General features: G+C 36.2%; 1 protein-coding gene across 3 annotated transcripts in view; it reads right to left on the reverse strand.

The window, feature by feature from the left end:
• The window catches only part of BABAM2 (BRISC and BRCA1 A complex member 2), a 158340-nt gene that overhangs the window by 88433 nt on the left and 43084 nt on the right, over window positions 1-26823 (reverse strand). For all 3 annotated transcript variants that reach the window (XM_058163149.1, XM_058162984.1, XM_058163068.1), the window contains one exon: window positions 15723-15832. In XM_058163149.1, the coding sequence (XP_058019132.1) occupies window positions 15723-15832 (110 nt within the window). The remainder of the gene's footprint in view (window positions 1-15722; window positions 15833-26823) is intronic.

Here is a 26823-nt window from a genome sequence, read left to right on the forward strand (position 1 = left end):
AGTTTGGTTTTTCTTTTACACTAGGACTTACATTACCTAATTTGGTTGACTACTAGCCTAACTCTAGATGATATCTTCTGGCTGTTCGTTGATTATCACTAAGATAAGAAATAATGTAACCCACAAACTACATTTGCTTCAGCTGTATTGAGCCCATTCAAATCAGACAAGCCAGGAGTTAACACAGGAAGACTAGCCCATTAGATGATAGAAATTATAAATGATTCTTTTAAAAAGCTGTTGCATGGCTGTTGCTCATTTTGGAAGAACTCAATGTATTTAAAACTGGTCAAATAATGATAAACATTCTGATTGACAGGGCTTCACATCCAGGCAGAGTATTGAGTTATACTGGGCACCAAATCAAACAAAAATATCCATTGTGCAATAAGAAAATGATCACAAAGAGAGTTAATCAAAAATGCAGCTTGCAAAAAGTTTGAATAATTAAGGTTTTCATGCCCAGCAAAAATAGTATGAGAATAAATTCTAATTAATTTTAAACCTCTGTTATTTTAATTAACACCTATATTTGTGCATTTTTTCAAAGGTGATGGGGTAAGAGCGCATGATCTATGCTAATGGCTGAAACATTCACTCTGGGAACAAGCAATTTGATGCTCTAATCATGCTACAACTGTGATAAGTGAACATTTAAGGGTATAAGTTGGCAAATCTAAACAAGACTCTTTGGAATAGCAATAAATTTTATGGCAGTCAGTAATTTTGACATACTTTTTTCCAGCAGGAGTCATGCTTTGTTCCAGCAGAGACATAATTTGTGTGGGTTGGGCAGTCTTTAGAACTGGTTCAGTGTGATTTCCCAGCAATTCCTTTTTCTACTTTGAAACATTTTACAGTGTACCCAACACACCAAAGCAAAGTTAATTAGCTTTTGATTTGTAAGCATACAGAGAACCTTTGTTTTGTGTTTTTTTTCCCCAAAGGAACAAACATATTGTTGTATGTACTGGAAAAGAACTGAAGTTGCTTATGCATACGGGGTTCATTTAACTTCTGTCTAATGGGGCTTCTAATTCTAGTTATCCTAATTTGACATAGCCCTAGCAAAACAAGACAGATCAACACAGCAAAAATACTAGTCAGCTAGCAGAGCTGCAACAATATCAGTTCAAAACTACAAACCTGTGGTGCTTTATTCAGCCCAAGCCTGGATACAGGCCTCTGGCAACAATTAAAAGCAGAAAATGTTGCCAGGCACAAGGTAGAAAACTAGAAATTGCATTGTAGTAATTCCTTGACTGATTTTAGAAACATTCGGGCTGTTATACTTTTGTAAAAGGATTGTCCCTGATTAGAAACCAGTTTGGCGTATATATCACAGTCTTACAAAAGGATACAAGTAGAAAAGAATCAAGAGATCATTAAGAAAAGAGAAGGTAAATCAGCATATTAGGAAACTGAATCAGATACTTTATTAAATCAGATTGTTAGGATGGGGCTGTTTCTGGAGATTTACTATATATTTTCTCTTTGCCAACTTCTTGCAGAGAGATATCTAGTGGCTGAACTCCCATGAGGAAACTTATCTAATTATAGCAAGATCAGTTAGACTTGATCACATTCCTTCTAGATGATGCCTTCATTATTTGTTTGGCTTAGGGAAGAACCATGAGGGAAATCATCCTTAAATATAATTGCTGAGAGTTTTGTTTTATGTCTGGACTTGTTTCTTGTTCAGAAAAAAATCGCCAAGTAAGGCGAAAGAGGAGGCTTGGATTCATCACAAACATTTTGGTAGCAAAAGCAAATATTAAAATACTCAAAGGAAAAACATTTCCAATAAACGTGATGAAGAATGGAAACAGGAAGATAAAGTTGGTCCATACACAGTTTAATACAAAATCATGAGCATCCTGAATTAAGATTTACTGGTCTTCAAACATTTATTTTATGGTATTTTTTTCCTGCTTTAAGCTTGTGAAGATCTATAAATGTTTCACAACGCACAGCATTATTCCAGAATCTGCCTTCTGTGGTTAAAAAGGGTTCTTCTATAAACATCTGTCCCCACCCTCCGGAACATTCTGCTGCCAGAGGTAATATCTGTCCCCACCCTCTTGGCCTTCCAGAAAGCCCTTAAAACCTGGCTCTGCCAATTTGCTTGGGGCCCTGATGGGGTCGCTTTATGCTGGAGAAGGCTGATAGGGTAAGAGAGAAAATCCCACCCCCATGCCATCTGTCCTCTTAGTTTTTAGTTCTTATTATTAACATTTTTTATATTTATCTTTTTATCTTTCTACCACCCAGAACTGCTTCAATAGTGAGCTGGCAGTATATAAATGTAATAAACAAACAAACAAACAAACAAACAAATGACAGTGCTTTAATTGGAGGAATGGGGAAAAGGTGGCTTCTTAAGATATTCCTGATTTCCTGTCTCTCTCCTTCCTAGAAATAGGCTCCAGGAGGTGTTGGTTCTGGTAACTATGAAAAAGAGAAATTCCATTGTCCTCTTTCTATTGGTATCTAAACACTGACAATAGGTACCACTAATAAATATTTGGAAATGCAAGTAAAATGATATAACTCGAGGGTTCTTAACCTGGAATTCATGGACCCTGAAGATTAAATGGTACCTGTGAAAATGGAAAAAACCCCAGACCTTTATCTACACTAACCTCAAATGAAATTTATCTTTTTATCTAGTATTGAATGAGGGCACCACAGTAATTTCTGACCTCTAGACTCCAAAAACGATCGTTACTTCAATAAATCTTATTAAAATTATTATACAGATTAATAAAGCACATACACTACTAGATAACATAATGGTTGTTTTTAATGTGTTGATAATTAGCTTTGATCTTAATGGGTTTCCTTTGTAATACAATTAATACATTTTATTTTATGCATTTAAATATATTTTTTTCTGAGAAAGGGTCTGAAGATTTCAGCAGACTCTCAAAAGGATCCATGGCAAAAATGCCAAGAATTTCTAGTATAACAGAAGTAATATAAAGCTATGTATGTGGTTTGTTTATAAAATGGTTATACAACTTATTTAACTTATATGAAAAAACAATATCTATAGTTGTCAGATTGAAGAATACCACTATTGTTCCTCCATACAAAGGAGAAAAGAGTATGAATCAGTATAAAAAATTAGGGGAATTAGCTTGTTAAGTCTGCTTATGACAGTGTTTAGCAGGATTCTGATTAAAAAGATTTTTCTGATGACAACGAACAAAATTTAGGAAATGTAATGCATCTTTTTCTTTTGTAGAGAGAATCAAGTTAAGATTGTTGCTATTCAGTAGGTCATTAAAACCTACTGAATAAGTAGGTCTTTATTATTATAAGAAATGAATTAAGAAATAAATGTATGACAAAAAATTATTAGTTGATGTAGAGAATGCATATAACAATATAAAAAAATATGGAATGTTTTGCATCAATAAAGAATTGAAGATTGATTGTTGAATAAGATGACAACAGTATATGATGGAAATAAACCAGGAATGACAATAAATGAAACATTCAGTAAATAGTTTGATATTGTGCAGGGAATAAGAGAAAGCTGCTTGATGTTCCCTAGGTGGTTTAATGAATTTATGGATAAATGTATAAGGAATGTTTGTGTCTTTGTTGGGGACATGTATACCGGTACTTTCATAAACAGATTGTAACATGTATGCTGATTGAGAAATTTGTCTGCTTTTGCTCTCTTTAGTATAAGGAAGTGACATATATCAGGAAAAAACACAAAACTAAGTTGAATGCAACTTAGTACTTGAGAAGCATGTAGAGCAAAACAAGATGAAAGTGAGCCAACCAATATAATTGAGATGGTCCAGAAAATGAATGAGGACTGAAAAGCAAAACTTATATATGAAGGAAAAGTAAATAGGGTAAGAGAATGAAGAAAACAAAGAAAATTGTGGATAGATGTGGTTGATGAGATGCTTAAAGGAGTAAAAAGCAGTAATTGAAGGAGTATATGGATTTGATGAAAGCAAGTTGGTTTGAAAGGAGAAAACAGTATGAAAAAGGTATAATAAACTGTATTGGTATAAATCAAATCTAGCCACTGTACATTTTTTTTCTTCATCCAATATGTATTTAATGTATTTTTACTTTCTTACTATCACGTTAGGCATCCTATTAAATAAAATATACAGCTGTTCTTCAGATGTTAAGTTTATTAGTCCCAGTCAACTCGTATCAATCCTATTTAGATGGCATGGGAATTGTAGTTCTATAGGATGGAAGATTGTTAAAACCTTACATATACTACAAAGGTGCTTTTTCAAGAGGCAACTGGACTTTCTGGTTTTTCTTTGAAGATGTTTCACTTCTCATCCAAGAAGCTTCTTTGTGACAACCATGACCTGGATGACTGAGAATCTCCCTAGACACTTACATATACTGTTTACTGTCCTTCTAGACTTGTAGTTATTTGTGGAATATCATACCTTTCTTGCAAGAGCTAAAGTTGGCATACACAGCACTCTCCTACAATGACATCCCTGTTCCATAAAGCAGGCTGAGAGAATTAATGTCTGACTCAAAGTCATCCAGTGATCTTTCATGGCTCAAATATGGATCTTAAGCATTATGTTATTTTTGTAGATAGTGGTATTATAGTCTCTAGAAGTGACCACTTATTATACATTAGTGGCATTAAAGTGTTACTGGTATCATTTGTCTTTTGGAATTGTTTGCCAAATGCGTGCAAAGACAAATGCACAAGTGATTTATATAAATGTCTCTATAAAATGTAGAAATTCCCAACCATTTCTCAAGGATAGACTTCATCGTATTGAAAAGAGCCGCACTACTGACAAGCTCAGTAGGAACTATTCTTTCATGATTTCTTCTCTTTGAAAGTATGGAAAGCCAAGGAAGCTGCAGACTCCTGGAGAGACATGAAATCACATTCCAATTTCATCAGATTGTCTGGCCTCTTTCTAACTAAAAAGTACAGAAAAAAGAAGTACTTTTTTCTTTTCAACTGCTATGAGAAAAACAACAACCATAGGATAATTTTTCTGCCTGACACAAATTAGAAGATTTTCCAGCATATTTATCTGAAAAAGCCAATTCAAAATTTAAAAGTAGACAGAAGAAGGAAAAATAGATCCAAAAACTGTAATCACAGACAAAAATTGCGTGATTTACTTTACTATTGAGATTGAACCTATGCTTAAACTAAAACTTAATGGTGCTTTTAGATGCTTGTTCAAAATATGCCTGAACTTTTTACCTTTTTTATTTTTATTTATTTAATCAATTGATATAACTGCCCAATTCACAGACTAATTTTGGATGGCTAGTAACTGGTTAAAGTAAGCAAACAGTAATCAAAACAAACAAACAAACAAAGAGAACAGCAAGAACATAATACATGTGAGGCCAATCATAATAACTCTCGTAAACCATCACAAAACAGTTTGTATAATACCCTAATCCAATGTTTGGGGAAAGAGTCAGGTTTTTTTTACAGAAACCAACATTAAAATCTTGTAGGGACATTTCACTCCACTCCACGCCTACAACAGAGAAGAGATACCTCCTCCACCCGATGACAGTGTTTGAAAGAAGGGATCAAAGTAAACCTACAGAGTTGGATCCTGTGGGATGGGTGGAAATTATTGGAGATAGGTAGCCCCACAAATAACCTGGCACTGGTCCAATAAGGACATTATAGGTGGTAAGAGAAAGGTGGAGGTTTGCAAAATATTGATGTTATATAGAATACCATAGTTTGGCCGTAGCTCCTACATACCTACATTTTGGACCAGTTATAGTTTCTAAATGGCAGTCCCATATATAACACATTGCAATAGTTTAAAAAAATATATGACAAAGGAATAGCAATTATAAGCTGGGAATCCTGATCCAGAAAAAGGTGCAACTGGCACACAACATAAATTTGTACAAAGCAAGGTGTACAAATTGTACACCTTGCTATGACTGTCAGCTGCTCTTTGAGCAGGAGTCAAGAACTGAAAATGGCCCCATGTTGCACAGTAGGGCTAAGGTCCACTCTCTCATCCATTGTTAACTGAATTACGAAATGAAATGAAAGAAGCCTTATCACAGACTTACTTTTTACTGCTTTGTTTTGCTTGATTATGATAGGATTTCAGAATTCTTGCTACCATGCTGTTATAATTGAAATTGGCTGCACTCTTGGGACCAGCAGGTACTTGACCTATTGTACTGTATTGTGTTCTGTTAATAATATATTATATTCAAAGCTAAATGTTCATTTTACTTGAGAGAGAAATGCATGTGTTTAAATTTGCCATTATTTTGTCCACATTTTTAGAGCTTCATGTATTGCCTGTAAAAACAATTATTGGAGAGAAACTATGTCTGGAAATAAGAAGAGATAAGACTAGAAAATGACCATAATATGTTAATGAGACAGTGATTTACAGCTACGAGTGGTAGAGACTTCTATAAATCTTTGCTTTATACTAGGTATCATGTATTAAGAAGATGCAGTATTTGCTCTTACAATACTGAACCAAAGTTGCTAGGTTATCCTAAAAGATCCAATCTTAAATACTAAGGAGGTAAAAGATCTAAATAAGAAGCAGGAATAGAGAGGAACTAGAGCCAATGAAAGCCTGGGAGCAAAAAATCTTTGAAAACAACCAGGAATTTGAATAAAATAAAGGATTATTATTTTTTACCTGCTTGACAGAGGGACTTTATATGTCTGCATTTTCACTATACTTTAGCTTCTACATCCACTTCCCAGCCTAGGGGGTAAATCATTTGATGGATTAGTCATTTAGCTCCTACATATGCAATTTTAACTCCTGTATCTAATTATTCCTGTTTCTTATCAATCTATTTACTACAGTCTCTGTAAAACTATTAAATAAACACATTAAAATGTATTCTTTGCTTGCATATTGCCATATGTCAGAAATTTGTGTGTAAAGAGGTGTTATATCCTATTTTAATGACAGCAAATGCATATGTGAATGAATGTGTTGGGGAGGGTGAATCACAACCTCTAGACAAATTAGGAACTAGAGATATCAAGTCTTATTTAGGTCTTACCAATCAAAGCTTTTGGCTTTAATTAACAATACAATTTAGCCTGAGTTACTGATTTGTTCTGTGTTCAATTATTTCTTGCAATTCTGCCCAGGTATCAAATACTACCTATAACTAGACAATCCGTGACCTGCCTGGTCATCCTTTGAGAGATATTTCCTTATCTAAACATAGAAACAGGGCTTTTGTTTTTGCTATTGTTCTGGTTTTAAAACAAAAGAAGGAAATATAATTTTATTAAAGATGATGTGAAGATATAATTTTTAACTACTTATCCTCTTTTTACAGTTCTCAGACTGGAATTGTTGGAAGCTGGCAGTAAAGGTAGCAAATGGGGATCCTGTGACCACAGGACACTGTGACTGTTGTAATTGTGTGTCAATTGACAAGCGCCTGAATCGTGGTCACCTATCTGTGGGAAAGCTGTGGTGGCTGCAACTTTGAACAATTATAAGTCTTCTGATTCAGTGCTAAAATGAGGATTACCAGTACTGCATTAAACGAGTCAATAAATGCTGTAGCTCTGAATGCTGCCAATGAGTGGCCACAATCAAATGTGATTTCTGTTGTAACACTGTAAATAATAAACAATAAAAACTGATCATTATCATTCAGGATTGATTTAATTTCATTGAAATCTTCCATACAATAAATTTTTAAAGTATTCTGTAATACCTTGATTATCTTATAGGCTCCACCATTTAGCATGAGAAAAAGAATTAAACTGCAATATTCCAGCAATTACATACTATATATATTTGAACTGATATGACATAGACAAAAAAAAATTCATTTGTTTGGTTCATTACAGTATTTTTTTTCTACACTCTGCCTAATATTGCTTACTTCAAAAAGAATAGCATAATAGGTGGGTAGGTGTATTTTTAACAATACATTCATAAAATGCTGCATAAAGCAGTCAAAAGGCAGCTTTCCAAATTACTGAATCAAAATATCCAGTACAGTATATCAAGACAAAGCGCCCCACATATTTTTCTACATGGTGTGAGACTAATAACGTAGATATAAAAGCAGGAGTCCTGACACTTCTTAGAAGACTAGTGCTGAAATCCCATCGCTGCCTTTTCTAAAGTCTTCTTGTATAATCAAAAGCGGTTATGACAACTTATTAGTAAAGATAGAACACAGTATTTATTATTTATATAATAAAGTTTGAGGTAATAATATTATCTAAATATTTCTTTCACGTTTATCTTCTGCTTCCTTTATAGTTCCTTCTATTTTTTTATAAATTTCAACATCATCTTCATTTACTGGAGAATACTAAAAGATGATACAATATCCTGGAAAAAAATAAAATAGCTTACTGAAAAGAGTTCCCTATGGATTTATATTTTTGTAATTAAGTTCCTTTCTCAGTCAAGAACTTAATTTGCTCCCAATTGTGTACTCAATTTGTAGTCTGAATCTAAAAACACTTAAGTAGAATGAATCAGAGAACAAGTATTTAAAATTGCATTTAAACATATAACTGCTATTGATAGTAACTGTAATATTATATGCTTAACAATTCCCAGTACTACTATTGAATGACTTGCAGTTCAATTCATTTTTTAAAGAAAGCTGCATGCTACATTCTCGTGATTATTTTACTGATACAGCAATAGTAATGCTGATTTTTAAAACATGTGTAACTGATTCTCTTGTAAAATAGATGGAACAAAATTTTTTGCAAGATTGCAAGTAATCTTGATAGCATTTTCTTTTCACCTTTTTAAAAAAAATTTCAGTAGTTGCCAGACACTAGTCATCTTCTAAAAACTAACCTTTATAAAACTATCTGCAGAAAAACACAATATTTTATACTCAAATATGAATGCGGTCTTTATTCTCTTTTCCACTGTCAACTTTATTGGTAAGTATGTAGATTTCAATCAATCTTATACATCTGCAAACCCTGGACAAGGGTAAGGGAAACTATTCCAAGTATATTTATAAGGTGTTTCTAAATGAAAAAAGTTATGTTTTAAAATAATGTTATCAGTTTTCTATTATTATAAAAACAAGGTATTCACATTATTGAGAATGAGATATTGACTACATTTTCTCCTCCATCATTAAATAATGGGGTTTTTTTTGCTACCACTTTAAAAGAGATTAAGTGTAACTCTTTTTTGTAGACATGGCTATAATAAATAGTTAACAATTGAGTTCCACAGGTCCTACAAACTTCTTTGAAAGCCATAGCTTTTAACAAACACGCCATGTTCTGTAGTCACTTAAATAAACCGTCTAGGTTTCTGCAGGACTTTTATGGTTCTCTCACCATTTCAAGAAAGTAGATGTTTTTGCTGGAATATGAAATGATCACAAATGATAACTTCAAGCAGACGTCAATTCAACTGTGAAAAGTGTTTTTTTTACAATGGTAACTTTATCCTAAAGCTGAACATTGTAAGAAGTATCAAAGGACACAATTAATAATTTTAAAAATTATTTATCAAAACTATCTGTTTTGAAGATTAAACTGACAAAGATGTTTGTCAATTTCCACCTTTATTTAGAGTGGTAATTGTCCAAACTACCTTTCAACAAGCTTTGTGTATAAGACTACAAATGGCATTACTTCAGATCATAGGAAATAGATATCCATCCTAAATAATATGGTTTTAGAAACTATGGTGTATGGAGTCTGCCAAGTGATTATATTTCTAGGAAAATTGAGTGTGCTGTCTTGCAGATGTTCTTTAAATGGTTTTTAATAATTTTTCTGTTATGTTTTATTTTGGTCTATTGTTTTTTTTTTGTTTTACTTTTGTATACTGCCAGAATCACACATGTAAGACGAGCGGCTATCGGAATTTAATAAATAAATAAAATTAGGTCATTAATCAATATCTTATACACGCTATGTTCTGAAAAACAAGAAAAGTTTTGTCCAAAAAGTGACTGATGCAGTAAGTATTGTCCTCTGAGTGAATTACCTTGATAATTCTTGTGCATTAGATTTACATTCTGTCTTTTTTTCTAGAAGCTCAGGGTAGAATTAGCAGATATCTCCACTCCTTTTATCTCCATAATTGCCCTGTGAGATGGGCTGAACACAAAGAATTTGAAGCCACCAATGAGTTTCTATGGCTAAGGATGGATTTAAGCGCAAATCACCCCATTGTGTGATTTCTTCTGGGTGAGGAGAGGGTGAAGCCTATTATATACACATTAAATATTTAATTTAAGGAAAGTTACTTAGACTTGTTTATTATCAAATTCCTGAGGCAAGTTCTATCATTTTCCATTATTCTGCATTTTTAGATGAGATAATTGAGCAAACAAATCCCCACCTTAATATCTTACCCATTTAAGGATACAGTACAAGAAAGTTCAGAGACCTGCAAGTGTTTCTTCCAGGTTCACAACTTGTAACTCTTTTTGGGGAAGTCCTTTCCATTAGTGTTTATCTCTAAGATAAAGTACATGTAAGCCTGGAATTCTAAAACAGAGAGTTCAAGAGTGAGGCAGAAAAGGGGAGATTGGTAAGTGAACAAAGATGAGTTCCAAAAATGGGAAAAAGGAAGTCGAACTATTTTTCCTCCTAGGACTACCATTTTAAGAGCAGACTAAATTTATTAACTGTATTTTAATTGTACCATAACTAAAATAAATACTGTGACATACTTGGACCAATATCCTATTAGCACAAAATAAGAAGTCTTCTAGTCTTATAACAAAGATTAATAGGTTTGCTAAATTGCAGTTTCCTGACTACAACTCACCAAATGTTCTCATACTACAAAATCTGAAAAAGCATTATTTTTATTTCAATAAAACAATTTAAAAAAGAATGCTATTTAACATTTAAATTAGCACATTTTTATTTATTTTCATTATGCATTCAAGAAGATATAGTAAGCCTGAAAAAGAAGATAAAGTTCCTGCCGCAATTTTTCCTTTTGGGAATTATAACGGATTGTACAGGGATTGAGACTAAATTGATTCTGAATTTAATAACAGCAGCAAGACTGTTGATTGGACAATACGGAAGAAAGAAGAGGTACCTACAATAGAAGAATGGATATTGAAAGTCATTAATTTGGCTAAAATCTCAGCTTTTTTAAAAGACAATACGCAGGAAAGATATTTAATTGAATGGAAAAAATGGATTGATTATCTACAAAACAGATATCAGATTAAGAAATATCAGATTGCCTTTGAATAATTAGGAAGTATTATTTTATGTAATGGGGAGGGGGTTGGGAGATGAAAAGATTTGGATGAGATTAATTGGATTAGAAGGGAAAATTTTACTCTATGTTTGGTTTATGTATAACAATACCTTGTGATTGACCGGGAAGCGAGAAGGAGGGGAATGGGGTTTTCTTGGAGGGAGGGGGGAAAAAAGGGGGGGAAATGTTTTTGTTTTTTAAAACTTTTTCAATAAATAAATAAATAAATAAAGATATAGTAAGCAACTTAAAAAGAAAATAAAAAATAAAATAAAAATAAAACAAAAAGAATAAATTAGGTATTTAGAGATGTTAGGTAAGATATAATTTTCCAGCAAAACGTTCATTATTTATAAATAATTAAATGTGTTATATTGTTTTAGCAAATTTAAAACTCATAATGAAACTTTAAATTCAGAATGAATAGTGAGAATTCTGGTCAACACAGCATGCATCAGTTGATAAAACTGTAGACCATGCTGAATTCAATGCACGTTACTAAAAACCTGTTCTAAATATTCTGTAAAATTAAAATACTAACTTTACACATGAAAAACCCAAAATATTGGATATAATATTTTGTCATTTTGTCATATAAGTGCCATGAATCCGTTAACATCGTTTAGTTCTGGTGCACATTCATTGTGTAGTTGAGCTATCCATTCTGAGGCTAGCCCCATACCATCCGAGATGGCGTTGATTAGGCTTCTTTCTGATGGGTATTGATGTCTATATTGTTCAACGTAAGCCTCAATTTTGCTGAGAAAGTAAGCCAGGTGGTGTGGATTCCCATCAAAGGTTGGTTTGAAAGGGTGAGGGGCTGGGTGAGGGGGTGCAGGTGGGTTTAGCTGGCCTGCTTGCGGTTGAAGAGGGATATGGGGGATGGCCGTTGCTGTTGTAGCTGGTTGCTGAGTTGTAAAGGGGGGTGGAATTCCCCCTGGCTGCTGAGAAGGAAGTCCTTGAAATGCTTCAGCTGACGAGGCAAAAATCGGCCTGGGGCCCCCAGGAAAGAAAGGTGCTGAACTGGCTGGTTGCCATTGGTATTGGATCCACCCTTGTCCAGGATAAAATGCCCAACCAGGAGGAATAGAAGCAGCTGGAGGCAGCGTAGGCCTCTGTTGGCGGGAAAAGTCAATTGGAGGGGGGAGTTGCGATTCCCCCCAAGTCCCTGGTGCTGCCTGAACTCCCTGCCGTCTGAAGGAGGGAAGGGAGGTCCTCCTGCGTTCATCAGAATGGCTTTGAGCTTCAGTAATTTCTCCCTCTCTGGTGGAGGGAAGGTGAATTTAGGCTGAGCTAAAGGTTCTCGAGGTGGGTGAGCTGAGCTTATACGAGGCCTCACTTCCAAACGCTCAAGAGTTTCAGGGAGCTCTAATAGGGACTGGGATTTCAGGGGGTTTCTCAGGTCCCAATCCAGTGACTCTCCCGATTCTCCGGGTTTTACTGTCCTCCAGTGAGGTTGAGAAGAGGGAGGGGGCTCTCCATTCCGCCCCGGGGAAATGTTTTCTCCCGAACGACAGCTTACCCATGAATCGGAGTCTTTGGGCTGTGCTCCAAGCTGACAAGCAGGCTCTACCACTTCGGGTTTTTGAGTCATATCTTTATTTATTTATTTATTTATTTATTTTGTCACAACATCATACAAAAAGATTATATAGTATATACACATATAAACATATGTTGACCTCATCTTCTGCAACAATCCAAACTCAATTTACGGAATACAAATTAAAGAACCTTTTTCAAACAGTGACCACTGCATGATTGATTTTCGTCTCAATATACGTCCATACTTAATTCGCCATAACACCAGAACTCCCAACTACAACTTCAAGAAAGCCAATTACGACCTTATAAACAACGATCTTTCACTTCTGAACTGGCAAAATCTGTTTGCAACCTGCATAACCGCTGATGACCTCTATAGAATCTTCCTACTTGAAATCAATAGAGTCATTAAATTATATGTACCACGAATGACTACCATGTCCAAGAAAAACAAACTACCCATATCAATAAAAAAGCTTCAATCAAAAAAAAAATCCCTCTGGAAAAGAAACAAAAAAGGCTGTTACAAACTTCAGAAACCGTTACAGAAACATATGCAACCAAATTAAAACTGAATGCACAAATCTTTGCTGGGTCTTTGCACCACTGTGGAGGTTGCGGAGGCTGGGGCCCAGCACCCCCCTAACGGGCCCCCTCTGAGCGGAGGAGAGGGTACCGTTAGCAAACGAAAGTTAGCAGTTTTGGAATAATGTCAAGGTTCCAGAAAAACCTCTTCTGCATAAAAAAAACTCAAAAGCCATTGTTTTTCAGAGTTCTTTACTAGCATGAGGAAACTGGCACACGATGAGTGAAATTCCAAAACTGAATTTCCGGATTCTTTTCCCAGTTATACAAACCCCAAGAGTCCCACCCCCCTGACCACTTTGATGGTCACATGGTCCCACGTTCTCCCAGTTCATTCGAATATCTTCTCGCCATTCTTCCTGCAGATGTGAACACCATCCGACCTTGACCGCTTGAAGAATGTTACCATACCCCTCAACCCCCCTTCTTCCCCTCAGGGGAAAAATGTGGCAGCGTCTGGAACCCTAAAGTCTAGTATGGTTTCCAGGCCTGACAATAAACCTATGTCTTAAACTGTAGTCTGGAATGGATTCCAGTTTCACTCTGCATCAGACTTACTTTTAAGGGACAAAGTTATTTTGGACATCAAAGCCTAACCAAGAGGTGTCAAACTCATGGCCGTGGGCCCGATCCAGCCCACGGGGTGCTTAGGAAACAGCAAAGGACTGACCTGTGGTGCCTCTGCCAGCAAAAACAGAGCTCAGTGGGCCATGTGCGACACCCCGAGCTTCATTTTTACTGGCAGAGGGCTGCAGGAGGACATCCTGACTGAAAATGGGGTCATGCCCGCCCAGCACCTGGAGGTCGAATACAACCCTGATGCAGTGCTCAATGAAATCGAGTTTGACACCCCTTTTTTTTTTTTTTAAATTTACATTTATATCCCGCCCTTCTCCAAAGACTCAGGGCGGCTTACCCCTGGCCTAACCTAGATCTCAGTGAATCATTCTTCCACAGAGAGCATCAAACAACACTGCTAGTAGAAAGGAAGTTATTCATTTATATCACATACAGATAATGTTACCTAGTCATGCAAGTACTTGATGCAATGGCAAAAATACAGAAAACAAAAAAATGAGGAAATAACTGAGTATTTGGCATATTTTTCATCAGGTCTAATTTATTTATTTGCCATCTACCTTGCCTTGACATAAAATATGTTTACGATGCTTACTATTACCACTGTGCATGAACGGAGACAAATCCCAATCCTCACTCTGGGCTCCAGCCAGGAAATATAAATCACACAGCATATGTCACAGAATTATTATTTTTTAATTCCATGATTTTATGGGGAAATTAATGAAGAGATCAATAAGAAAAAGTGGTTGCATTTATAAGATACTAGTCAATAACCAAAGACTTGGCCACCCTAGAAACAGTGAAGATCCTGCCCACTGTGTCTCTGCCAGCAAAAACGGAGCCCGGGAGGGCCGTGCATAGCTGTCCCAGGCTACATTTTAGTCCATGACCCACCTGAGCTCTGTTTCTGCTGGCAGAGGGCTGCAGGAGGCCATTGAAGCCAAAAATGGGGGCCCGAAGCCCATTTTCACTGGCAGAGCACTCGGGCCACCACAGGCGCCCCCTGAGTGATGTCATGCAGTGATGTCATGTTGTGATGTTGACAGTGATGTCAACATGAGTGATGTCATGCATGCCCACCCTGGCTATGCCCACTCCAGCTCCCTGAGGTCAAACACATCCTTGATGCGGCCCTCAATGAAATTGAGTTTGACCTCCTTGATCTAGACAAAAAGACAGAATAGGCCAGTGTCATACACATTTTTCCATTTTGAAAGAACCAGAGATTAATCTATGAACACTTGAAGCCCAACATGGAGCTAAATTTCTTTGAACCAGTGGAATGAAGAGGAACATTCAATGAACATCATTTAAGGAAAATACAGGCTGATTACAGCTGAGAGTTCAGCTTTAAAGACTTTAAAATGGGAAGCTGCATGGCTTGACCGGCATTGTCCCTTACAAAAATCATTACATTTTTTCCATTAAAAGTCAGAGAGGTTTTATACTGTCCAAACAGTATATATAAACAGTATATATAAACATTGTTTATTTTATTTTTTTTATTTCATTTTGTCACAACAGTATACACAAACATTGTCATAAGTAAAAAAAAAATATCATGAAGAATATATATATATATATATATATATATATATATATATAAGTAAAGAATATGCATCAGCTATATTAATTTGATATAATAAAGGGAACAATAGGACAGGAAGGAACGGTAGGCACTTTTATGCTCTTATGCACGCCCCTTATAGTCCTCTTAGATATAAACAATGAGAAATACAATAAAATATTGTGAAACCAAGATTACTATATATGAGATATAGCACTCACTGTTCAATTCGAGGAGAGAGGTACAATTTGGGAAAAACCTGAGTAGCTTCGGTATCCTCAAAACTGACTGAAAGAAGAGCAACATCTTCTCCAGGGTCTTCATTTGCATCCTAAATACATACGCAGAAAGAAAGAAAAAATGGATTTTGATAGCAATCATAAGCTTGACCATATTAATATATTAGCCACTGCAATTGCAGAACCTCTAAGCATAATTTTTGAAAAATCTTTCAGTACCAGCGCCTTGCCCTACCAAAGCCAAGGTCATAACTATCTTCAGAAAGTGACACCCTAGCCTAGTTGAAAATTACAGACCAATTCTTTATGTTGCGTCACCTGCAAAGTCATGGAATCGATCATTAACCAATCTATTACCTTCCACCTAGAGACCAGCAACCTACTTACTATCAAACAATTTGGTTTCAGAAAAAAAATATCCTGTAATCTACAACTACTACATTGCAAAAACATATGGACTACACATCTAGATCAGGGCAAAGCAATAGTTTACATAGACTTCTGTAAAGCTTTTGATTCGGTGGTACATGGCGGATTACTTCTAAAACTAAAATCCTATGGCATTTCTGGACTCCTACATAACTGGATTGCTGCCTTTCTGTCAAACAGACAACAAGTGGTCAAAATAGGAAGCGCTCTATCAAATCCTGTACATGTTAATAGTGGTGTTCCCCAAGGCAGTGTTTTAGGTCCAACACTCTTCATACTTTACATAAGTGACCTTTGCGACAGGGGTGAAATCTAAAAATTTTCCCCACCGGTTCTGTGGGCATGGCTTAATTGGTGGGCATGACTTGGTGGTCAGATAACTGGGTTGGCGTGGCCAATAACAATAAATAATAAAAATAATAAATAAGGTATACAAAACAATAAGAGGTACCAAAAACCAACTTTCACACTTTACATACACACAACACAACTGACTCACACACAATGTAAAAGCAGTTGCACTTCACCCAAAATTGGCCCTGCAACAAGCAGGAACCTCACACTTTCACAAGTTTACACACACACAACACAACTGACTCTCTCTCTCTCTCTCTCTCTCTCTCTCACACACACACACACACACACAAACACACAATGCCACATACAGCTTTGTGAGATTTTGTGTGTTTGTGCAGTTAGAGTGAAACACTACAGAAACAAACCAAATCTCAGAAAGCTGAACACATATTTTATTTTATTATTTTTATTAATTTTTTTAGATCAGGGGTCTCCAACCTTAGTAACTTAGATTGTGGACTTCAACTCCCAGAGCTCCTCATTCAGCAAAGCAGGAAGTCAAAGCAAACAGTAATCAGTAGCTGAAGAAAAGCATGCCGTTGCCAGCCGGAAAGGAGCAGTAATTATAGGTAAATGAGGAGGGGGAATTGGCTAGGCATGGGTGGAGGCTCTTGTAAGTGGGGGTTGTTAAAAAGTGAGTTTAAAAGCCTGTGAGGATCAGGAAACGCCTCTGGGATCGCCAGAGGAGGCTTTTAAATCCTTTTTTTCCCTTTTTTTCCCCCTTCGGCTGAAGAGGGTTTTTTAAAAAAAACTTTTAAAGGGTTTTGATGATCTCTGCTCAGCCCCGCGATCATCAGAGGGTTTTTTTTTACTTTTAAAGGCATGTTTCAGCTGAAGAAAAGTTTAAAAAAAGTAAAAAAGAAAACCTCTGCTGATGGTGCGGCTCAGCAGGGGCAGGGGGCGGGGCCAGGGATTTTTGCTACCGGTCCTCCGAACCAGCCAGTCCTCCGAACCAGCAGCCGCCATCATTACTGGATCGGCATTTCATCCCTGCTTTGCGATCATATTAAAAGCAACTGTGTTCTCTTCACTGATGATGTTAAACTATTCAACATTACAGACAATGCAACTACCCTTCAAAAAGACCTCGATTATATGTCAGATTGGTCTAACAAGCAGCAACTTCAAATCTCAACCAACAAATGCTCTGTCTTGCACATTGGCAAAAAAATATATATCAAAATATAAAATACAAATTAGATGGACATGACCTAGATGACCCTCACTCTGTCAAGGACCTTGGAGTACTCATTTCTAAAGATCTAAGTGCCAGAGCCCACTGTAACAACATTGCCAAAAAGGCACTAAGAGTTGTTAACCTAATCTTGCATAGCTTCTTCTCTGGTAATATTGTACTACTAACTAGAGCATATGAAACATTTGCTAGACCAATTCTTGAATACAGCTCATCTGTCTGGAACCCGCACTGCGTATCAGATATAAATACAATAGAGTGAGTCCAAAGATATTTTACAAGAAGAGTCCTCCACTCCTCTACCCACAATAAAATACCTTATGCCATTGAACTCCAAATTTGGAGCTTAGACAACTTAGAACTATGCCGACTTCAGTCTGACCTAAGCATAGTACATAAAATTATCTACCACAATGTCCTATCCGTCAATGACAACTTCAGCTTCAACCACAACAATACATGAGCAAATAATAGATACAAACTGAAGGTAAACCGCTCCAAACTCGATTGCAGAAAATATGACTTCAGTAACAGAGTGGTCAATGCCTGGAATGCACCACTTGACTCTGTAGTTTCTTCCCCAAACCCCCAAAACTTTAAACTGTCTACTGTTGACCTCACCCCATTCCTAAGAGGTCTCAAAGGGACATGCATAAGTGCACCTGCATGCCTACCATTCCTGTCCTAATATTCCTTTTTACTTACTCTTTTCATGTACCCATATTATATTTATACTTTTACTGTTATCTTATATATGATTGACAAAATAAATAAATAAATACAATAAATAAATAAATTAAAGATTATAAGATCTGGCTGAAGAGATTTGCAATCTGCTACTTTGGTTTTTTCAAAACTGCCTAGAAATAACTTGCTTGACACCAGGAATTTTAATAGAAATATACTGCTAGCAAGAATTATTTTATATATTTAAGGTCCGTATAGTAGACATAAATTAAATGTCATTGCCATGAATTTGGCAGATGTCATATTACTGCTAGCAGGCATGTCACAATATTCTTATGTAGAAAATACTGTTTTCCAAAGTCAAATCAGCTGTTAAAAAAAACATCTAGCTAACTGGACAACAAGAAATGATTTTACAGTGCTGCATGAACTGCATCCCCATAACATTTTACCATGACAGTTTGTGACAATATGATGGAGGAAGTAATTGTTGCCCAATACTGGTCTAAGTGACCCTTGAAAATCTGGCACAGTTTTTCACTTCTGAGCACCATTATTATAAAAAACGATAAGAGTAAAAGACCAGTTATGTACAATTACAGAATCACACGTCTTTCCAATGTAATTAACATCTTAGAGTATATTCTTTTGGAAAAATCATATAGCTTAGATTTGTTTGCTTGCTGCCTTTATTATTTTTACAAATAACTCAAGGCATTGAACATTTCCAACACATTTTTTTCTTCCTATTTATATGGTTTTATATTCTATATTTCTTCCTGCTTTTCATGGCTGAGTAAATAGCACTTGCTTCTCAAAATGTTCCATACACCAATATTCTTATGAGGTAGACTGATCTAAGACTGAGTATTCCAATATACTCAATAAGCTTCCATGGCTGAGGATTGATTTGCAGTACATTTTGCTAGTTATAATCCAACTATTAAATCTTGCAAAGTATGTTGCCATACCATCTTAGCTCCATTCTCTATCTCCAACCAGGAGGAGTGGGAAAGTTTTCTAAGATTTTAGTTGCTGCTTTGATGAATCAATTATTTGATTTGGTTTTTGGATTACACAGTTTTCCATGCTTAAACGTGATCCCTCTGATTCATTTTCTTAATTTAAGAACAAAATATAATCTGATAAGAATTATAAAATAGATTATAAGCCATAATATATTATTATATTGCTAGACTACATTGACAGATTAGCCATGAAAACCTTGGAAAATATATTCAGATCCCATGATGTGTCTACTATATCTACAAAGATCAGAACAGCGCAAGCAATGGTATTCCCAGTGATACTCTATGGAAGGAAAAGCTGGACTTTGAAAAAGCAGGATAATATTTATATTGATGCTTGTGAACTTAGGTGTTGGAGAGGACTATAGAGCATACAATGGACAGGCAAGAAAATAAAGGAATGTATCACCAAACAAATCAAGCCAGCATTCTCACTTGAGATACAAATAACCAAGCTCAAATTGTCCTAGCTCAGACACGCTATGGAGGAGATTCTAATACATACTGGGAAAGGAAGGAAAGAGAACAAGACGAGAACTAGGCAGCAAAGTAGAGGGACTAAGTTATTGCAGTAGTAGGTGGGCTACTGGAAGATCTGAAGGACCAGCTTATGGTCAGATTGTCACAGAGAAAATCTATGTGGTTGCTAAGAATCAATACTATTTTGATAACACACAATAAACCAATATTTGATAACACACAATAAACCAATATACTAATATACCATACTATATAATATTATACAGATGCTATCATACTGTATATTATATGGTATGGTTTATTAATATAATTTAATAACAGTAATAATAATAACAACAGAGTTGGAAGGGACCTTGGAGGCCTTTTAGTCCAACCGCCTGCCCAGGCAGGAAACCCTACACCATCTCAGACAGATGGTTATCCAACATCTTCTTAAAAATTTCCAGTGTTGGGGCATTTACAACTTCTGCAGGCAAGTTGTTCCACTTATTAATTGTTCTAACTGTCAGGAAATTTCTCCTTAGTTCTAAGTTGCTTCTCTCCTTGATTAGTTTCCACCCACTGCTTCTTGTCCTGCCTTCGGGTGCTTTGGAGAATAGCTTTACTCCCTCTTCTTTGTGGCAGCCCCTGAGATATTGGAACACTGCTATCATATCTCCCCTAGTCCTTTTTTTAATAGTGACCCCAAAGACAAGTTAGGAAGTGTCATGGAGAAAATCTATCTAGGTGTTCGCTACGAGTTGGGATTGACTTGACACATAATCAGCCAGCCAGCCAGCCTGTCATCATCATATATGTTTTCATTTAAATGGATGAATGGAAAAAAAGCATTTATTTTTGCTAAATTTTACATATATATAAATACAACCAGTTTGAATAATTTTCAAAATCCATAATTTGGTTTATTATTAGGGCGAATTCCAATATCATATATATGTATGAAAATTTCAACTTCTTCACACAAATTTATTAACTATAAATTATTTTATTTTTACTCATTCAGAGTTTTGTTCCACATAGCATCAGTTTTGTGAACTCTCAAGCATGTGCATATGTGTGTTAAAAGTTCAAAGCCTTTATTGTCATTGTATATCATGTATACAATGAAATTGGTTTAGCCTCTACTGGTGCAGTTCATACAAGAATACAAGACAACATGAATAATCTAAAGAATAATCCTTATACATGTATGTATACGTGTATGTATATATTTATCATGTATATATGTGTTAAATATGTGTATAGGTAGATATATATTTTCTTTTGAGAGCAGGCAACAAAATTTCATTTTTAATGTGAGCCAATGTGCTCACAGTAAAAAATGACAATAAGGATTATCTTAACCAAAGGAACGTTGATATTTACTTATTTATCAGACAAAGAATTACCAGAAAAAAATGGAATCAGGGACAAAGGAATTCAAAAAATTACTCCAGATATTTCATCTGTGAAGTACAAAGATGCAGCTGTAGACTAACTCATAATCTGTAGTACCACATTACACTTAGCGTTTAGGGGCAAATAAAAAGTTCATTTCAATCCTGAAAACACAATTATTCACCTCTTGTTACAGGTAATACATACTATTATGTATTTTGGATTCCATCCTCCACCTCCTGATCCATAGCTATGACTACTAATTTTGTATTTCAGGCTTGTACAATAATGTTATGCATTTCCCTTATTATGCTAGCAGCCATTTAAATCTTATCTACCAAAATGACTGAGTGGTATGGTTTTTTTTAATATCTGATATTTTTAATATCTGAAACATTTGACATTTTACTTATTCTTTTGTTGCATTCACTAGTGTTACAAAACCCGAATAGAAAAATGTAGCAGTATTAATAATGATATCAAGCTTTTTTTAAAAAAAAAAAATCCAAATAATGTAAATGATACCATACATAGAGTATGACCACATTACCCAAACTGTGTATCACATACCCTGGAGACCTGCAGCAACCTCACAAAAACATCATGGGATATTTTAAACTTTTGTGATGTTCACTTGGAAAACTGGCTTTTGCCATTACCATTAGTAATATCTTTGTGACATTAAGGACAACATGAACTGAAAAATTTGGGAACAATGACAAAACATTATTTTGACTGATTTATGAACATTTTTGCACTACTCCAAAGGTTTGTTCTATATTTTGTTTGCATTTCAAAATCTGATTTGGAACCTGCTGGAACCCAAATAGCATAAAACAAAATTAACTGAGGTTGCCAATGACTGTTTTTAAACAGTAATTTCTAAACAAGCCACAGAAGTCTGGTTTGCATGAAATCTAAGACCTAATGGTATCTTAGCATTAACTTAAAATTAAACAAAGTATATTATGATTTAATATTGTGCATGAACAAACATCATAAATTCAAGATATAAATGAAATCTACTGATCCACTGTCCTCTTCTCTCCTTTTTGTGTTTTTTTATACGTTATACATATTTTCTATTATGCAAGCATTTTATATATTGATCATTTTTCTTTTTTAAACAACTTTATATTGCTTACAATGCTGTCAGAAGATCCAGCTCAGGCATCTTCCAATACACGAATAGGCCTTGCCATATCATGAGTTTGTATTGCTCCATAGCCATTTTTCTTCTACTTCAGAGAAAATAAATTTTTGCTTGTACACTTTTGACTTGTGTATCATCAGAAGTTCCTTTAGAATTATAATTAACTTGTGGATTATGATTAAAAGCTCCTATGTTTCAAAACAAAATTAAATGTTTATACCGCTATACATAGTAATTTTCATGAAAAATGAAATCTGTAGCTAAGCTAATTAAATCAGTGGTTTTCAGAATGTGGTTGCTCAGGAGGGGCACAGGCCACTTAGAGAAAGGCAGGGCATTCTAAGAAAGGGGCAATCATCCTGACATTTTTCTTGCCATTCAGAAGTTGAGCATTGCAGCTACAACCAATATTGTGTTAATCACAGACGTACAAACAGAAGTTTCCAACCTATACTCAGTGTCTTCTATTTAAAATACAGCATCCAGGGAAGAAAGGGCATGAAATGATAAGAACGGTTTCTATTTCATCCACATAAAATTTGTTTGTAAAATTATTGGGAACAGAATTGGGACAAATTTCAAATACTAAATGTTTTCTTATCTATGTAAACAAATTGTTAATATCTTTAGAATGTTAAAGGAGACAGGGGAGTTTACTAACTAGAAATGACTTAAAGTAACATAATTTCAGGACATGTATAAGAATGTCAGATATAAAAAAATTAGATAATTCATGGTGGAAACATGGGAAACTGCCTTATGCTTACATCATTGGCTTATCTAATTTAGTACTGTGCATGCTTATTAGAAATAATGTTCCTTAGTTTAAAATGAAAGGTTTCCCTTCCTAGCTAAAGATGGAAAGAACTGGAATTGAAGCAATCTGCAAGAAATGCAGATATTCTATCACTAAGCTACACAAGTAGTCTTCCACTTATGACCACAGTTGGGCCCAAAATTTTAGATGTTGAATGAAGCAAACTTTAAGCAAGACACTGTGGCCACTTCACCAGCAACCACAATCCCAGCTTTCCCAGTTTCAGTTGTTAGGCAACTTTGTGGGTCATTAAACAGAGCATTGGGAGAAGGCCCAGGCCTTCTGGGCATTGTGGGGCAGGGACAGGGCCTGGCATCTCTCCACACCCTGCTGGGGGGAAGAATCATGAGAAAGATGATGTTTATTAAATTTGCGGTCCGTTCCTCTAGTGTGCGGGAATATTTTTTCTTCCTACTTAGAGGGGAGAACAAATGGCATAATGGGGAAATGGATCTCAAATCTAACATCCCCTCCCCTTGCAACCTTCCACACTGATTTTGGGGGGAAGCTAGCAGAGAAAATTGCAAATGGCAGTCATATGATTGCAGGGCACTTGGCAACTGTTCATAAATACAAACAAGTTGCCAAGAGTCCAAAATGTGATCACATGACTAGGTGGAGGCCAATCTTAATGTATAAAGAAAACAAAAAGATGGCCCTGTCTGTTAAACAACCATTTACCATATTTCCCCAAAAATAAGACCCTGTCTTATATTTTTTTTGAACCCCAAAATAAGTGCTTGGCTTTATTTTCAGGGAGGTCTTATTATTTGGGGGCGAGTGGAGCAAAATAGGGCTCTTCTTGCTGTCTTACCTTATTTCCAGCTCTCCATTTAAATTTTTCGGGAAGGGTTTATTTTTGGGGGAGGCTTATTTTAGCGCATGTGCTCAAAAGCCTGACTGGGCTTATTATCGGGGATGTCTTATTTTCAGGGAAACAGGGTAGAATATAGAGATTTGGTCTTTTTTAGAGGGACTGAATTTGTCTTAAAGACTACAGATTTACTACAGGATTACTCTCATTTCCAGACTCAGAGGTGAATCCTATATCCATGGATCAGACCAGATCAGGTTGACACAAACCTTGTGTACATAAATGAGGCATGAGTGTAATGCACTATACCTGAGATTATCTTTTAAAAATATTTTGAAACTTTAGCAGATCAAAAACACTGTTGCAATATCTTGATAAAATATACATGGGTATAAATTCTTTTTGAGTTCAAATTGTAATAAATGTGGGTATTACCTCATATGAATCTTCCTTGTTTTAAGATTTGAGGGCAGTCCTGTTATTTACCACTAACCAAAAACCTCCAAGTAGCTATCCTCAAGTTAAAAAAAAGAACCCACTTACAAAGAGAAAGTTGGGTATTTCTCTCTTTATTATTTTTCTGCTAGCATACAGAAAGTTTACTGAAAGCAGATTTTGCTACTATTTCGCTTCACTGATCCAGTTTTTAATCTGATGGATGTTACTATTTATTTTTCACTGATTTGTATTCCATGAGTGTTAATGTTTTAATTATAATTGAACTTGCATTTTGTTAGCCTTCTTTGGTTCTATTTTTTGTGGAAACATAGATCATAATGTAATTTATAAATATATAAATTTAAAATCATGTTGTAAATTGCCTCCATAGCATTCAGAGAAGTGGGCTACACATTTTTTCCAATAAATATAATTTTCTTTTAAAAAACCTCTTTAACTTATGCACTTAATATTCACTAATTTCAATTGTATTTATTACCATTATTTATATTGAGCACCAGTTTTTATTCTTTCTATAGATGAAAGCCTCAGAATACCGTTTACATTTTGACTAGCTAAACAAATGAACAATAGAGTGTCTTCTATAAAGAAGAATTCCTGGCAAGTATTGATTCCCAAACACATTTAAAACAGAAAGCATAAACACATTGTTCTCTCGCATCCTACTACCTACTGTAACTAAGAACTGGGAACTTACTGGAACTGAGAATTTATTATGAGTCAGAGTGTTAATGGCTAGTCCAACCAAAACATCTGCTCTACACCGTTACTACTATAATTCATTTCCTTTTATGTTTGGAACAGAACCAAGTTGGACAGTTAGATTTAAAAAAAAACCACCAGAAGCCAAAAGGCTGAGTATAAAGAAAGAATACTCATATAGGATAACTACTCGTAATTTGCCCACAACTATAAAAACCTGTTGCCCCAAAGGTGCTTTTTCCAAAAGTCAACAGGATGGGTCATTAATCACATGTCCACCAAGGTCCAGTATCAACCTTTCCCTGTTCCACGCATGTAAACGTAACTTTTGAGCATTATGGTAAAGATGGATAAGTCTATAATGCCTCTTCAGCTCAAGCCCAAAGTCCGTAGCCCGGCGCCTGATGGTTCAAAAAATAGTCCCCGGTTTGAGATGATAATGGGGAGATGGTGCACCGAAACGGATGGGGGATAAGAATTTGACTAGCTCAGGGGCCATCAACCTTAAAAACTCAAAGAGCCATTTGGACCCATTTCCCACAGAAAACACCAGGAGCCACAAAACCTGGTGGGCATGGCCAACTCGACATCACTCACTCCCACCCACATGACCCTCCCCCAGCCACGCTTACCCATCCAGTCATTAGGGCAGAACACCAATTGTTAAATTATTTCTCGCTCTCTCTCCCTTCCCCCCTTAATGGATGGAGTTCTCTATCCACTCCCCTCTCGCAGCCTTTTACCTATCTTGCTTCCCCCTCCCCTTAAAAAAGGGGTTCACAACCTTTCGGACCTCAGGGACCACTAAATTCATAATTTTAAATCCCAAGGACCACTAATATGATCTGCCTAATGACTGGTTGGGTGGGCATAGCTAGGTGGTCATTTGACTGGCGCGGGCCAACTCAATGTCACTCATGTCGAGAGGTGCTTTGCCGGCCTCTATTCGCCCCTCCCCTCTCAGCCACACCTCACCTCCCCACCTGGACTCCTTAGGGCCCCAACAGGAAGCAGTTGTTGGAGCTAAGCAGCCACTATGAGAAAGAGTTGGCAAAACAGCTCAGCTCAAATTGGATTGGACTGAGAAAGAGGCTCAGCAGAAGCAACTTACTGAGGACTACGAGCATAGGCTTTCCAAGCAGAGGGAAGACCTGTGGGAGTGCAAGGCCAGGGACCAGCGCCTGGAGGCTCAGTGGGCTGAGATGGTCAGCCAGTTCCAGGCCATGAGGCAGTCCCACTGGAATGAGGCTCTCCGCCTCTTTGCCACCAGCAGCACTTCCCTCCAGCCTTCGCCCAAAGTCCCACACCAGGAGGCTGAAGCAGACCCCACGTCAGAATTTCTGCCCCCCACACAAGAAGACCCCAAAGATGGAGACTCTCTGCAGCAACACAAACGTTCATTGCATGTATCTGTCCCAGGGGCCGTAGTTTGAGGACCCCTGATTTAGTGCAATATAAAAAATGCAAATGATTTTTCTGTGGACCACCAAAAATTTCTCGCGGACCACCAGTGGTCCACGGACCACCAGTTGGTGACCGCTGCCTTAAAATGAGACTAGGGAAAAAACTGGGAGGGAAGAAGAGA

The sequence above is a fragment of the Ahaetulla prasina genome, chromosome 1 (genome assembly GCF_028640845.1).
Source record: "Ahaetulla prasina isolate Xishuangbanna chromosome 1, ASM2864084v1, whole genome shotgun sequence".
In the NCBI taxonomy this organism is placed as follows: Eukaryota; Metazoa; Chordata; class Lepidosauria; order Squamata; family Colubridae; genus Ahaetulla; species Ahaetulla prasina.